Source organism: Schistocerca serialis, chromosome 4 (genome assembly GCF_023864345.2).
Source record: "Schistocerca serialis cubense isolate TAMUIC-IGC-003099 chromosome 4, iqSchSeri2.2, whole genome shotgun sequence".
In the NCBI taxonomy this organism is placed as follows: domain Eukaryota; kingdom Metazoa; phylum Arthropoda; class Insecta; order Orthoptera; family Acrididae; genus Schistocerca; species Schistocerca serialis.
Window position 1 is genome coordinate 944439024 of NC_064641.1, and position 12821 is coordinate 944451844.

The following is a 12821-nucleotide window of genomic DNA, read 5'->3' on the forward strand; positions in this document are numbered from 1 at the left end:
AATAGAAAAAATTTTGGTATTCTTTATTCAGTAGAACTGAGAAGAAAAGTTCTTATTTAAAAATCTAGACAAAACCAAAAGTATTGGAGATCTGCAGATGTGTTGAAATTTAGTTGACACCTGCACAATTATGGGCTTCCTTAACTTGCAATTTTATGACAAAAATGCAAAATTTAAGTTAATTTTTCCCCACTTACAATTTTTTTTCTCATTTGGAAAGTCACAGAACGCTATCTTTTCTGTCATATTACCAGATACTATGTAATTATAAACAGTATGGGGTTGGGTTGCTTTGGAGGAGGAGACCAGACAACGAGGTCATCGGTCTCATCGGATTAGGGAAGGATGGGGAAGGAAGTCAGCCATGCCCTTTCAAAGGAACCATCCCAGCATTTGCCTGGAGCGATTTAGGGAAATCACGGAAAACCTAAATCAGGACGGCCGGATGCGGGATTGAACCGTCGTCCTCCCGAATGCGAGTCCAGTGCCTAACCACTGCGCCACCTCGCTCGGTATATAAACAGTATCTTTTCTGCTCTAGATAACTGTATTATGTAAATATTTATTACAAAAAAATGTAAAGAATTGCATTTTTACAAATTATTTATTCAAAAACCCCCATTCAAAAACTTTTGAGAATTACAAACAATACTGTTTGGTTAATATGTTAGTAGTCAGTGCAGATACAGTGGCCAATAATTTCCTATGTAACGTATTAAAAAGTTTCAACATTCTGCATATTACACATCACTGAATTTCTAGTGTAAAATATGCATGTTAGCAACATTGTTTCCAGCAATCTCCTGTTTATAACACGAGAGCGAGGACTTGCACATAAACCATTCTACATTGAGTTTTGTGTTTCGTTTGAATTTGTTGTTAGATACAATGCCAGTAAGGGAATGCAGTAGTGAAAGAGTGAGGTGTGTGGACCATGAAAAAAGACACAAGAAGGTGGTGTCGAAAAGTGAAAAACCACTTACAGTTGTTAGAAATCTGCCCAAGGTATTGTAGAAATATCTTGGTCCTCTAGTAATAGTATTAACATTACATCCATTATGCAGGAATCGCCACACTCACTACAAGAAGAAATTTAGTGACAATCCACCTGAGCAATCACCATCATCCGAATGTGAGACTGAAGAAGACAATGCAGATGTTTATATTCCTTGATGTGAAGTAGCTGATACGTTGAATGTTACTTTCTGCAACTATATTCCCCATTAAACATCCATGAGAGGTAAAAAACTCCAGAAGAAAACAGTATGTAAAAAGAAAAGTGGAATAAATTCAAACAGGTTTCACACACGCAACATTTTCAAAACTTTATAAAGTGTATAATGTAGATGCACTTGGTGCAGAACCAGAATGTTGAATAATAAATTTAAAAAATAGGAGTGTGTGTATGCTACTACAAACAGCGTAGTGAACGCATTATTGTGGCCAAGATAGACACAAAGCCCACACCTACTACAGTAGTACAAGTTTATATGCCAACTAGCTCTGCAGATGACGAAGAAACTGAAGAAATGTATGAGGAGATAAAAGAAATTATTCAGGTAGTGAAGGGAGATGAAAATTTAATAGTAATGGGTGACTGGAATTCGATAGTAGGAAAAGGAAGATCAGGAAATGTAGTAGGTGAATATGGATTGGGGGGAAGAAATGAAAGAGGAAGCCCCCTGGTAGAATTTTGCACAGAGCATAACATAATCAGAGCTAATATGGATTGGGGGGAAGAAATGAAAGAGGAAGCCCCCTGGTAGAATTTTGCACAGAGCATAACATAATCAGAGCTAATACTTGGTTCAAGAATCATAAAAGAAGGTTGTATACATGAAAGAAGCCTGGAGATACTGACAGGTTTCAAATAGATTATATAACGGTAAGACAGAGATTTAGGAACCAGGTTTTAAATTGTCAGACATTTCCAGAGGTGGATGTGGACTCTGACCACAACCTATTGGTTATGAACTGTAGATTAAAACTGAAGAAACTACAAAAAGATGGGAATTTAAGGAGATGGGACCTGGATAAACTGACTAAACCAGAAGTTGTACAGAGTTTTAGGGAAACAATAAGGGAACAATTGACAGGAATGGGGGAAAGAAATACAGTAGAAGCAGAATGGGTAGCTTTGAGGGATAAAGCAGTGAAAGCAGCAGAGGATCAAGTAGGTATAAAGATGAGGGCTAGTAGAAATCCTTGGGTAACAGAAGAAATATTGAATTTAATTGATGAAAGGAGAAAACATAAAAATGCGATAAATGAAGCAAGCAAAAAGGAATACAAATGTCTCAAAAATGAGATCGACAGGAAGTGCAAAATGGCTAAGCAGGGGTGACTAGAGGACAAACGTAAGGATGTAGAGGCTTATCTCACTAGGGGTAAGATAGATACTGCCTACAGGAAAATTAAAGAGACTTTTGGAGAAAAGAGAACCACTAGCATGAATATCAGGAGTTCAGATGGAAACCCAGTTCTAAGCAAAGAAGGGAAAGTAGAGAGGTGGAAGGAGTATATAGAGGGTCTATACAAGGGCGATGTACTTGTGGACAACATTAAGGAAATGGAAAAGGATGTAGATGAAGATGAAATGGGAGATGTGATACTGCGTGAAGAGTTTGACAGAGCACTGAAAGACCTGAGTCGAAACAAGGCCCCAGGAGTAGACAACATTCCATTAGAGCTACTGACGGCCTTGGGAGAGCCAGTCCTGACAAAACTCTACCATCCGGTGAGCAAGATGTACGAGACAGGCGAAATACCCTCAGACTTCAAGAAGAATATAATAATTGCAATCCCAAAGAAAGCAGGTGTTGACAGATGTGAAAATTACCAAACTATCAGTTTAATAAGTCACAGCTGCAAAATACTAATGCGAATTCTTTACAGACAAATGGAAAAACTGGTGGAATCCGACCTCGGGGAAGATCAGTTTGGATTCCGTAGAAATGTTGGAACACGTGAGGCAATACTGACCCTACGACGTATCTTGGAAAACAGATTATGGAAAGGCAAACCTACGTTTCTACTATTTGTAGACTTAGAGAAAGCTTTTGACAATGTTGACTGGAATACTCTCTTTCAAATTCTGAAGGTGGCAGGGGTAAAATACAGGGAGCAAAAGGCTATTTACAGTTTGTACAGAAACCAGATGGCAGTTATAAGAGTCGAGGGACATGAAAGGGAAGCAGTGGTTGGGAAGGGAGTGAGACAGGGTTGTAGCCTCTCCCCGATGTTATTCAATCTGTATATTGAGCAAGCAGTAAAGGAAACAAAAGAAAAATTCAGAGTAGGTATTAAAATTGATGGAGAAGAAATAAAAACTTTGAGGTTATTCGATGACATTGTAATTCTGTCAGAGACTGCAAAGGACCTGGAAGAGCAGTTGAACAGAATGGACAGTGTCTTGAAGGGAGGATGTAAGATGAACATCAACAAAAGGATAATGGAATGTAGTCGAATTAAGTTGGGTGGTGCTGAGGAAATTAGATTAGGAAATGAGACACTTAAAGTAGTAAAGGAGTTTTGCTATTTGGGGAGCAAAATAACTGATGATGGTCGAAGCACAGAGGATATAAAATGTAGACTGGCAATGTCAAGGAAAGCATTTCTGAAGAAGAGAAATTTGTTAACATCGAGTACAGATTTAAGTGTCTGGAAGTCTTTTCTGAAAGTATCTGTATCGAGTGTAGCCATGTATGGAAGTGAAACATGGACGATAACTAGTTTGGACAAGAAGAGAACAGAAGCTTTGGAAATGTGGTGCTACAGAAGAATGCTGAAGATTAGATGGGTAGATCACATAACTAATGAGGAGGTATTGAATAGAGTTGGGGAGATGAGGAGTTTGAAGCACAACGTGACTAGAAGAAGGGATCGGTTGGTAGGACATGTTCTGAGACATCAAGGGATCACCAATTTAGTATTGTAGGACTGCGTGGAGGGTAAAAATAGTAAGGGAGACCAAGAGATGAAAGCACTAAGCAGATTCAGAAGGATGTAGGTTGCAGTAGGTACTGGGAGATGAAGAAGCTTGCACAGGATAGAGTAGCATGGAGAGCTGCATCAAATCAGTCTCAGGACTGAAGACAACAACAAGAATTTGACAAGTTCAAGAACTTCTTGTCAATTATTTCAGTTTTTACTCGGTATCCTATAGCAGGGCCACGGAAAGTACACAACTGGTCAGAGGAGCCACAAACTCAGTTTGAAAACCACTGCTGCAAGGGTTAAATATGGAGGTATGGAACCCTAAAAATGGATAACAGTGGCATATAAGGAAACAGGTCACACAGCTTAGAACCTAACAACCACCAATTTCAATCCAATAAATGAGTCTAGGCAGACAGGGACCCAAGCTGTCCAGCTGGCACTCTGAAGCATAGCATGTATAACAACCACCCGAGGCTGCTTTGAGATGCCACTGAAACCAACAGTGGCATGTGTGGTGTTGTTCTGCTTCACAAGTGGAATACAGTGTATTTTCCACTGCACAACTAGTTGGACAGTGGCATGGAAGAACAGGCAATTCCTCACATTATGTAACACTGCAACACAAGGGCATACGAGGCATATCCAATTGATTATATTAACAAAGTTGACTTCTAGTTGCTAATTATGTGGCTTTTCGTTGTTATCATCAATCGTGAATTATGTTACAATGAACACTCCTATTTTCAAGTTCTACATATACAGTACTTCAGATTAACTTCCACAACATACTTTTTAGTGTGTCATACAGTTAAGAAAGCAATTCAAAGGAGATGATCAAAATTTGTGATATCAGTTTCAAAATATTCTGATGTACCTGAAGGCTGCAGCACAAAAAAATCTATGGTGGTAGTTGAATGATATTTCTCTCTCTCTCTCTCTCTCTCTCTCTCTCTCTCTCTCTCTCTCATTGGAGACTGCAAACTTTTGAACAGAATGCAATTGCAGCTTAAAGTTTGTATATGGTACAGAAATTGTACGGACAGTATTAGAGACACAAACCTAACGTCTTTCTCGCGGATCAGGCACGTGAGGTGAAGGGGAGCCGAGTCCTCCCCCCCACGGCGGCTGCCTCCACCGCCACCTCCACTGCCAGCAGCTGCCCCCAGCCTGGCCAGCAAATTGCGCTTCCACTGTGCCGCTTTGCGCTTCTTGACAGCCTCCAGCAGGCGGCGGATGCCTGGCTTCCCCATGCCAATTTTCTCGAGGTCTTCTGTTCGTACATAATCAAAGTGTGACAGTCGAGTTACCTGTAGAATTGTGCCAGTGAGATTACGAAGTATCCTCAATCAATAGACCTTAAATATGAAATGTAAAATCATTAAGATTTCCAATATTTACCTAATTTTAAAGAAGATAAATAAGAAATGGAATTACTAATTTTTTGTGGCAGTAATGCAAGGAAATTGGTCATCAACTCCCATACTGTCTGCCAAAAAGGATTGTCCTTCAGTAATGTTAGGATTAGGAATGTGGCCATGTAAGAGCAAGGAAGTTAACCACACAGCAGTTGAAAGTTATCAGTTAACAATGTTTAACGAATAATTGGCTGAACACAAAGTCTGAATCACATTATGTTCTTGGTAGGTAACGAAAGTTTTGTTACTCTCTCTCTCTCTCTCTCCCTCCCCCCCCCCCCCTGCCCCCCCTCTCTCTCTCATCCCTTGATTCTGATATCTATTGCTACAATAGGGCATGTAAGAATCAAAACAGATGAATATCATTTGTTTTCTTCAAAGAGAAAAGACTTTGTTGTTCATGGCAAGTAACAAAGATTTCTGTAGAGGTTAGTCATCATACCTTCAATGAAATTTATTCAAGTACATGTAAAAGCTGTCCTGTGGATGTTTCTTTCATAGACAATGTTGAATAATGGAATAATAGTGGAAATGCTTTTACACAGCACACTCGTCATGCAGCATATATACATTTATATAAGTTCAGTAGATTGTAAGGAGGTGCAGACAATCTTGGGGCATACCATGTACAGTAAGTCTCCCTTGACCCGAAGTTCTGGGTGACTTTCCTAAAATCCACCCCTTTTCCTAGACCTCTCCAGTCCTTTTCCTTCATCCTTCTTCCTTCCCTTTCAACCCGAAGGAGCCACTGTCTCCAAAGGCTTGCCAATCACAACAGTATTTTATGTGCGTATTCTGCCAGCGCTTGGTGATTAGACTTTCTATCTTCTTCTTCTTCTTTCGAGTAACCCATTTGGAGGGTACGATCAACCAACTTTGGCTACTCTTCATTGTATTAGATCTCCTCATATTCTAAGTTTCCTTCATCCTTTTAGAGTATTGTTCCCTTTCTTCTTGAGTCCACATTCGTCTACTTGTTTTCTTTCTGTTCTGAAATTCTGCCTTTTGAACTGCCTTTCTGAAATGTGTTGTGTTTTCTATTGTGTCTATTGTAATTCCAGTGTTTTCCATGTCCTTTTCAGTCTCTATGAACCCTGTGGGCTAGGATTTGTAGCTATTCAGTAATGTGAATATCCACTTGGTTAGTCTGTTGTTATCAATTCTCATTACAGCAGTTAGTTTTTCAGTTTTCAAGTATAGCTCTCTGTTTGGTCTTAACCAGTATTCAGCATTACCGTATTTACTCGAATCTAAGCCGCACCTGAAAAATGAGACTCGAAATAAAGGAAAAAAAAATTCTCGAATCTAAGCCGCACCTGAAATCTGAGACTCGAAATTCAAGGGGAGAAAAAAGTTTTAGGCCGCACCTCCAAATCGAAACAAAGTTGGTCCATTGTAATATGAGACACAATTTAGGTCGAATGAATGACGATGCAGCTACAGTAGTTTGGTTCGAGTCGTAAGCTTAGCAGTTAAGCTTTACCAGGTAGCCATTGCTATGCGTCAGGCGCTCCATCCGTATTTATACGGGTACCCTTCCTTTTTCACGCGCTTCGTCTGGTTTGAATCAATTGCTTATTTTGCTTTGATCTAATAAGTGCCGTTTTCTTTGTTATAGGTGTTTACGTCACTCTAAGCTGAAAATGCATTACTGTACTGTGTCATGCATTGTTTGTCGCATTCTGATAGTTCGTGTTTATGGCCTGTCGCCGCTCGCGGCATGGCTTGCTTTTGTGCACGCTACCGCCGCTTACAATAATAAAAAAGAGAGGAGTTGTCTCATAACCGAAACAACGGCAAGAGACTGCTATTTGTTGTTACTTACACTGCTGCTTTCTTTGATAATGATCAACAAGAACCAAATAATAGACTGCGTATGATAGAACATAGATCTGACCGAGAGTTAGTCGAAAATTTTTCTCCGTTTGAAAATCTTTGCGGCCGCTTCTTTAGTACACCATATTCTGCACAGAAATTAGAGTCACTTTAGATTTAAAAATCTAGTCAGTTGCCGTACTTCATTTCTGACTGTGTCACTATTAGGCATAAGAATAATACGAATATAAACATGAAACGATACGTATATTCTTCCGCGTTTGCTGTTGTCTCACTCTAGTTTCGTAGTTTATTAGGCAGACAGGATTTAAATGAGATAGCAGCAAACACGAAAGAATACATGGCAAAATGTTTATATTCGTATTATTCTTATAGTGAAGAGAATACCGCATGTGATTCACATTTCATCAGGTTCCTATTAGCAACCATCTCTTCTCACAGGTAGGAAAAAATTCAGAACGTAGAGTTGGCCATATTGACAAACATCCCAAACAGTCTTGCCAGTCGGATTTTCGTATTACATTGAAATTCCGCTACATTCGAAGATGAACAATACGGAATTTGTATTTACTTCGTTGAATAATGTATGAAAATGCAGTGGTCGAAACTCGGGGTGGAGAAAAAAAGCTCGTCTTCCACCTCTTTTTTTTTAATTTATTTACTGACACAGAGGTTTTGGCGCCAGTATTTATCTTTGTGCCTACAAAGCATGCCTGTGTAGCGCTACATATATTCGACGGCAGAAGTTATCTGTGGCGGCACCTACCAACTTTTTTCAGAACTTCCGCTTGCTTTGCACTCGATTCTAAGCCGCAGGCGGTTTTTTGGATTACAAAAACCGGAAAAAAAGTGCTGCTTAGATTCGAGTAAATACGGTATCTTTTCTTTTAGCTCCCAGTATTTTCCTTAAATTCTTCTTTTGACCATCTCTAGTTCCTCAAGATCTCCATTTCTTGTTAGATTAAGTTTTTCTGCCGCATACAGAGCTTCAGGTCTGGCCACTGTTTGGTAGTGTCTTAATTTCGTGTTCCAGGACATGGATTTTTTTGTTATAAACGTTTTTTGTTATATGAACCAGTATTTCCATTTTGCGCACTCTATGTTCGATAGCTGTCTTTTCTTTTGCATTGTATGTAATCCACTCTCCTAGGTATTTAAAGGTATTGTACTGTTGTCAACTGCAATATTTCGAGGAGCATTACAGATGTTTTGTCATGAACTTTGGTTTTTCATAGGATAGATAAAAAGTCCAGGGAGAGAGCTCTCAAAATCGTTTGAAACAAAGTCAGGTGTCTGACAGGGAGATGGTTTGTCACATCTGCTTTTCAATTGTGTGTTAGAGAAGGTAGTTAGAGAATGGAAGAAGGCCATCAATACTAAAGGGATTGAATTAGGAAGGAATCCAAATAAAATCACTGTTGACTGCTTAGCCTTCGCAGATGACATGGCATTGATTACTGATTCGCTAGATAATCCCCAAGAACAAATAAACAAGCAGCCAATGAAGGACTACAAATATCCTTTGAAAAAACAAAGTTCATGACAAACATGTAGTTGAAAGTAGGTTGAAACAAAACATAGGTCAGCTATGTAGGGACTTTGAGAAGGAAGATCAGGTAATTATAGTTGGGGGAGCAGGAAACAGCCTGGCTATGAATCCAAGATACAGTATTAGGAGTGACCAGGATAAAATTGGAGCAGCAACTGAGCACAGAAATGTGTGGTTTGTGGAGGTCTTTCAGTGCCATGATCAGCCCTGGGTAAACACTGCTGTAAGGCATGTTAACACTGAGCTGAACAGGATGCTCCAGACAGTGGCAAAATCTCACATAGGTGTACTGGGAGGTGGGGATACACTACACAAAGCCTGCTCCTGAATAGGATGGGGAAAAATAAGTTAGCTTCTCTATTAGCAGAAACTGTAAGGAGGTCCACAGTCACACAAGGGGTGATCCCTGTGGTTAATGGGTCCAGGCCGACAGGTTTTTTAGGTTAAAGCCAGATTCCAGACAGATGACAATCCAGATAAATAGAATAAAAGAAACTTCATGCACAGTAAATAGGGGTAAAGCTAAGGGCAGTATCAACTCAACATCAAAATACCAGGGGTAAATAAATACAGTAGATGAGCTATTAGTGTGTTTAGATGATCTCGAAAATAAGAATGAGATTGTGATGTTTGAAATTTTCCCGGCGTACTGTTTGTTCCATAAAAACATGGGGACTTACGGCAGTTCTCCCGTGTTTTTATGGAACAAGAATGAGATTGATATACTCTGTCTGCCTGAACATCATGTACAGTGTGTAAACTTTTAGATGGCAGACCTCTCCCTAGTCCTGAATCGGTAGAAGTCGGTAAACGTCGGGAGGCTTCGGTAGGCACGCATTTTCGACTGCTGCCAACATTACGTAGTTGACTGTGTTGTACAAGGTAGCCATTGTCGTCTACTTCGTTATTGTTTTGCACTGTACTGTTCTGTGTGTTTTTATTGTGCAGTTGTGCTAAACATTATCAAAATGAGTGAAGAGGCAGTTGCTGGCCCATCTCGGGAGTCGCCAACAACCCCTACCGGTAGGCCTACGGTTAGAAGGGAACCAGTATTACGTAGCGATGCTCGCAAAATTATATTGCGTGCGATTGAATGCTGTGAAAGGGAAAGGGAGCAGAAAAAATTGCTTCACCCCATTTACAAATCTTCAGTGAGAGCTGCTACATACACAGGACAAAGCATGCGTAGCATTGGAAGATTCAAACAGTTTTCCAAGAATCATCCTGGCGTATCACCACAAACGCCTGGCAAGAAAAGGTGAGTTTCCATTTCAGATATTTTGCTCGAGATCACTTTGAAGGAGCCCCCTATTTCGTCCGAATTACCTTATATATCATTTTTCCTTGCTACCGTATTGCTTTGTATGGAAACACCACTGGTTACTGTATTATTTCGAAACACATTCATATTACAGTACATTTCCAAATTCAAAAAAATACATGCAGTGCAGAAGGCATTTTCTTATAAATCTTTCTCTCTCTTTTAACTTAGGAAAAGAAGTGGAGAAATCGAAGTAATGATCGATTATTTCAACCAGCGTGTCATTCGCGACACGATAGTGGAATTTTATTCAGTGCTGGAAGTGGATATTGTCTCGCTGAGAAAAGTACTTTTGTCTATGGGATTCATATGGCGTAAGGCGGAAAACAAGAGGAATGTGCTGTTAGAACGTCCAGACATTGTGCACTGGCGATCTCGTTTCATTGTTGACATGAAGAACTTCAGGGAAGCAGGCAGATAAATATTTTATCTCGATGAATCGTGGATCGATAATAACTTAACATTTAATAAATGTTGGCAGAGGAATGGTGACTTACGTGAAGAGAGTGTCGTTGGGGTCACTACATGGGGGAGCTCATGGAGAAGACTGATCGTTGCAAGTGTCGGATCCAAGAATGGGTTCGTCAAGGAAGGGCAACTTACGTTCTGGGCAAAGTCGACAAAGGGCGATTATCACGGTCAGATGAATTCGGCAAACTTTGAGAAGTGGTTCAGAGAGAAGGTACTGCCAAATCTCCCGCCTAATTCAGTAATAGTTATGGATAATGCTCCTTACCATAACAGGCAAACAGAGAGAGCTCCAACAAAGTTTGACACGAAAGTGCGAATGCTGGAGTGGCTGCAACACAGAAATATCCCCTGATCCCCTGTGATGAGAGTATGAGGAAGGACAAGCTGTGTGCAAAAGTACAAGCGAATAAGCCAGCTCAGGAGTCTTTTGCTGTAAACCTGTAGGCTGAAAGCAAAGGCCACCAGGTCGTTCGCTCGCCACCTTACAACTGCGACTTAAACGCGATAGAATTAGCATGGGCGAAGATAAAAAGGCATGTTAGGGAGCACAACATATCAGGGGACTTGGCTGCCACAAACATGCTGAATCTTGTGGACACAGCTTTCCAATCGGTTACTGCCAATGATTGGAAGAGATATTTCAAGAAAGTTAAAGAAACAGAAGAAGAATATTGGGCACGTGATGGTGTCGTCGAAATTGCTGTGGACGAAATTATCATTAACACAGCCACATCAGATGTAAGTGAGGAAGACTCAGACACAAAAACGGAAGACAGTTACAGTGAAAGCGATTGATCACATGGCGTGAAACGTTTTTACAAAAGATCACAGCTTGAATAAATAACAACAACAATCTCCTATTAGTTTGTTGTAAATTGTATTTCTGTTCTATTTTAATCAAACACAGAAACAGAACATAGTGACAGTGAAAGCGGTGGACCACATGGCTTTAAATGTTTTTACAAAAGTATGACATCTCAAATAAATACAAAAAACAATCTGCCATTAATTGCTGCAGATCAGATATTTATTAAACACTAGCTGTACGCCCATGCTTCGCAACAGAAGAAATCTCAGGAAGTTGTTGACCGACTGATTTAAAATTTTGGCACAACGTCTTTTAGGAATACGCCCGTGGTTTTATATACTTTTTTTAACATGTTTGCGAAACGTGTTACAAATAGTGTTAGTAATGAAGAAATAGAACAAAACGTCATGCCTGACGCGGCACTTTTTCACGCATCTCGATGTTTACCACGTCGTATCTCCTGACTTATATGTCGTAAAGAGACATAAATTTGCCGGCGCATTTACTGATATATGTGGATACTGTATGCGAAATATGTTGCGATTAGAGTTAATTGTAACGAAATAATACATTAAAACAACATGCCTACTGCGGCAGATTTACGGTATGCACTGAGAAAATGTAGTAAGCGACAACCTTTTTTCCTTACATTATTTTGTGGGGGGTGTCAGCAAGAAAAATTTTCGTAAAGGTTTGAAATTGTATGTAAGGTTTGTTGCTAGTCGCTAAGTGCTCTCATTCTCAAATAGTGGATGCGTAAATCTGCGTATTTTCCCACGGTGGCATCTCATTGTTTATGACGTCATATCTCCTCAAAAATGTGTCTTATTTCTTTTTTTTTTCCCCCCAGCTAGGAACCTTCGTGGGTGTACGGAGAACAAATCACCAAAATTTCATCGCAATCGGATGAATGGTTTGGGAACGCACAGAGGGCAGACATACATACATTTTTATATACAGAGATTGACAGTTACATTATACTCTATGACCTGTTTAAGTATATTTAAATTTTATAATTAATAGCTTAACATTGCGGGGAATGAAATAATAGGAAAAAAAAAAAATTGCGTGCAGTGGGAGTCGAACCCAAGTCCGCTGCATGACAAGCCTTTACCTAATTTTTTTTTAATCTCATTTTGTTCACTTTCATTTGTTGCATCCGCTCGGGGCGGACGTCGTACGACATCTGTTTAAGTTCATTGTTGATCGATTAACTCAGTTTTTTTATTACAGAGGGCTGCTAACCCTCTGACTGAACACGCCGAGCTACCGTGCCAGCAATCAATTGCGTTACGCATGCTACAGTGACCTAACTGTTGAAACATTGTCCATTACTCTTTTCGGGCGTTCGCACAACAACTCACCAAAGTTTCATTGCAATCAGATGAATGGTTTGTGAGCTTTTAGTAGACATAGACATTATATATATATATATATATATATATATATATATATATATATATATATATATATATATATATA

At 39.6% G+C, this 12821-nt stretch overlaps 1 protein-coding gene across 3 annotated transcripts in view; it reads right to left on the reverse strand.

The window, feature by feature from the left end:
• Window positions 1–12821, reverse strand: part of LOC126473599 (activated Cdc42 kinase Ack) — a 516119-nt gene that overhangs the window by 441081 nt on the left and 62217 nt on the right. For all 3 annotated transcript variants that reach the window (XM_050100753.1, XM_050100752.1, XM_050100754.1), the window contains one exon: window positions 4999–5246. In XM_050100753.1, the coding sequence (XP_049956710.1) occupies window positions 4999–5246 (248 nt within the window). The remainder of the gene's footprint in view (window positions 1–4998; window positions 5247–12821) is intronic.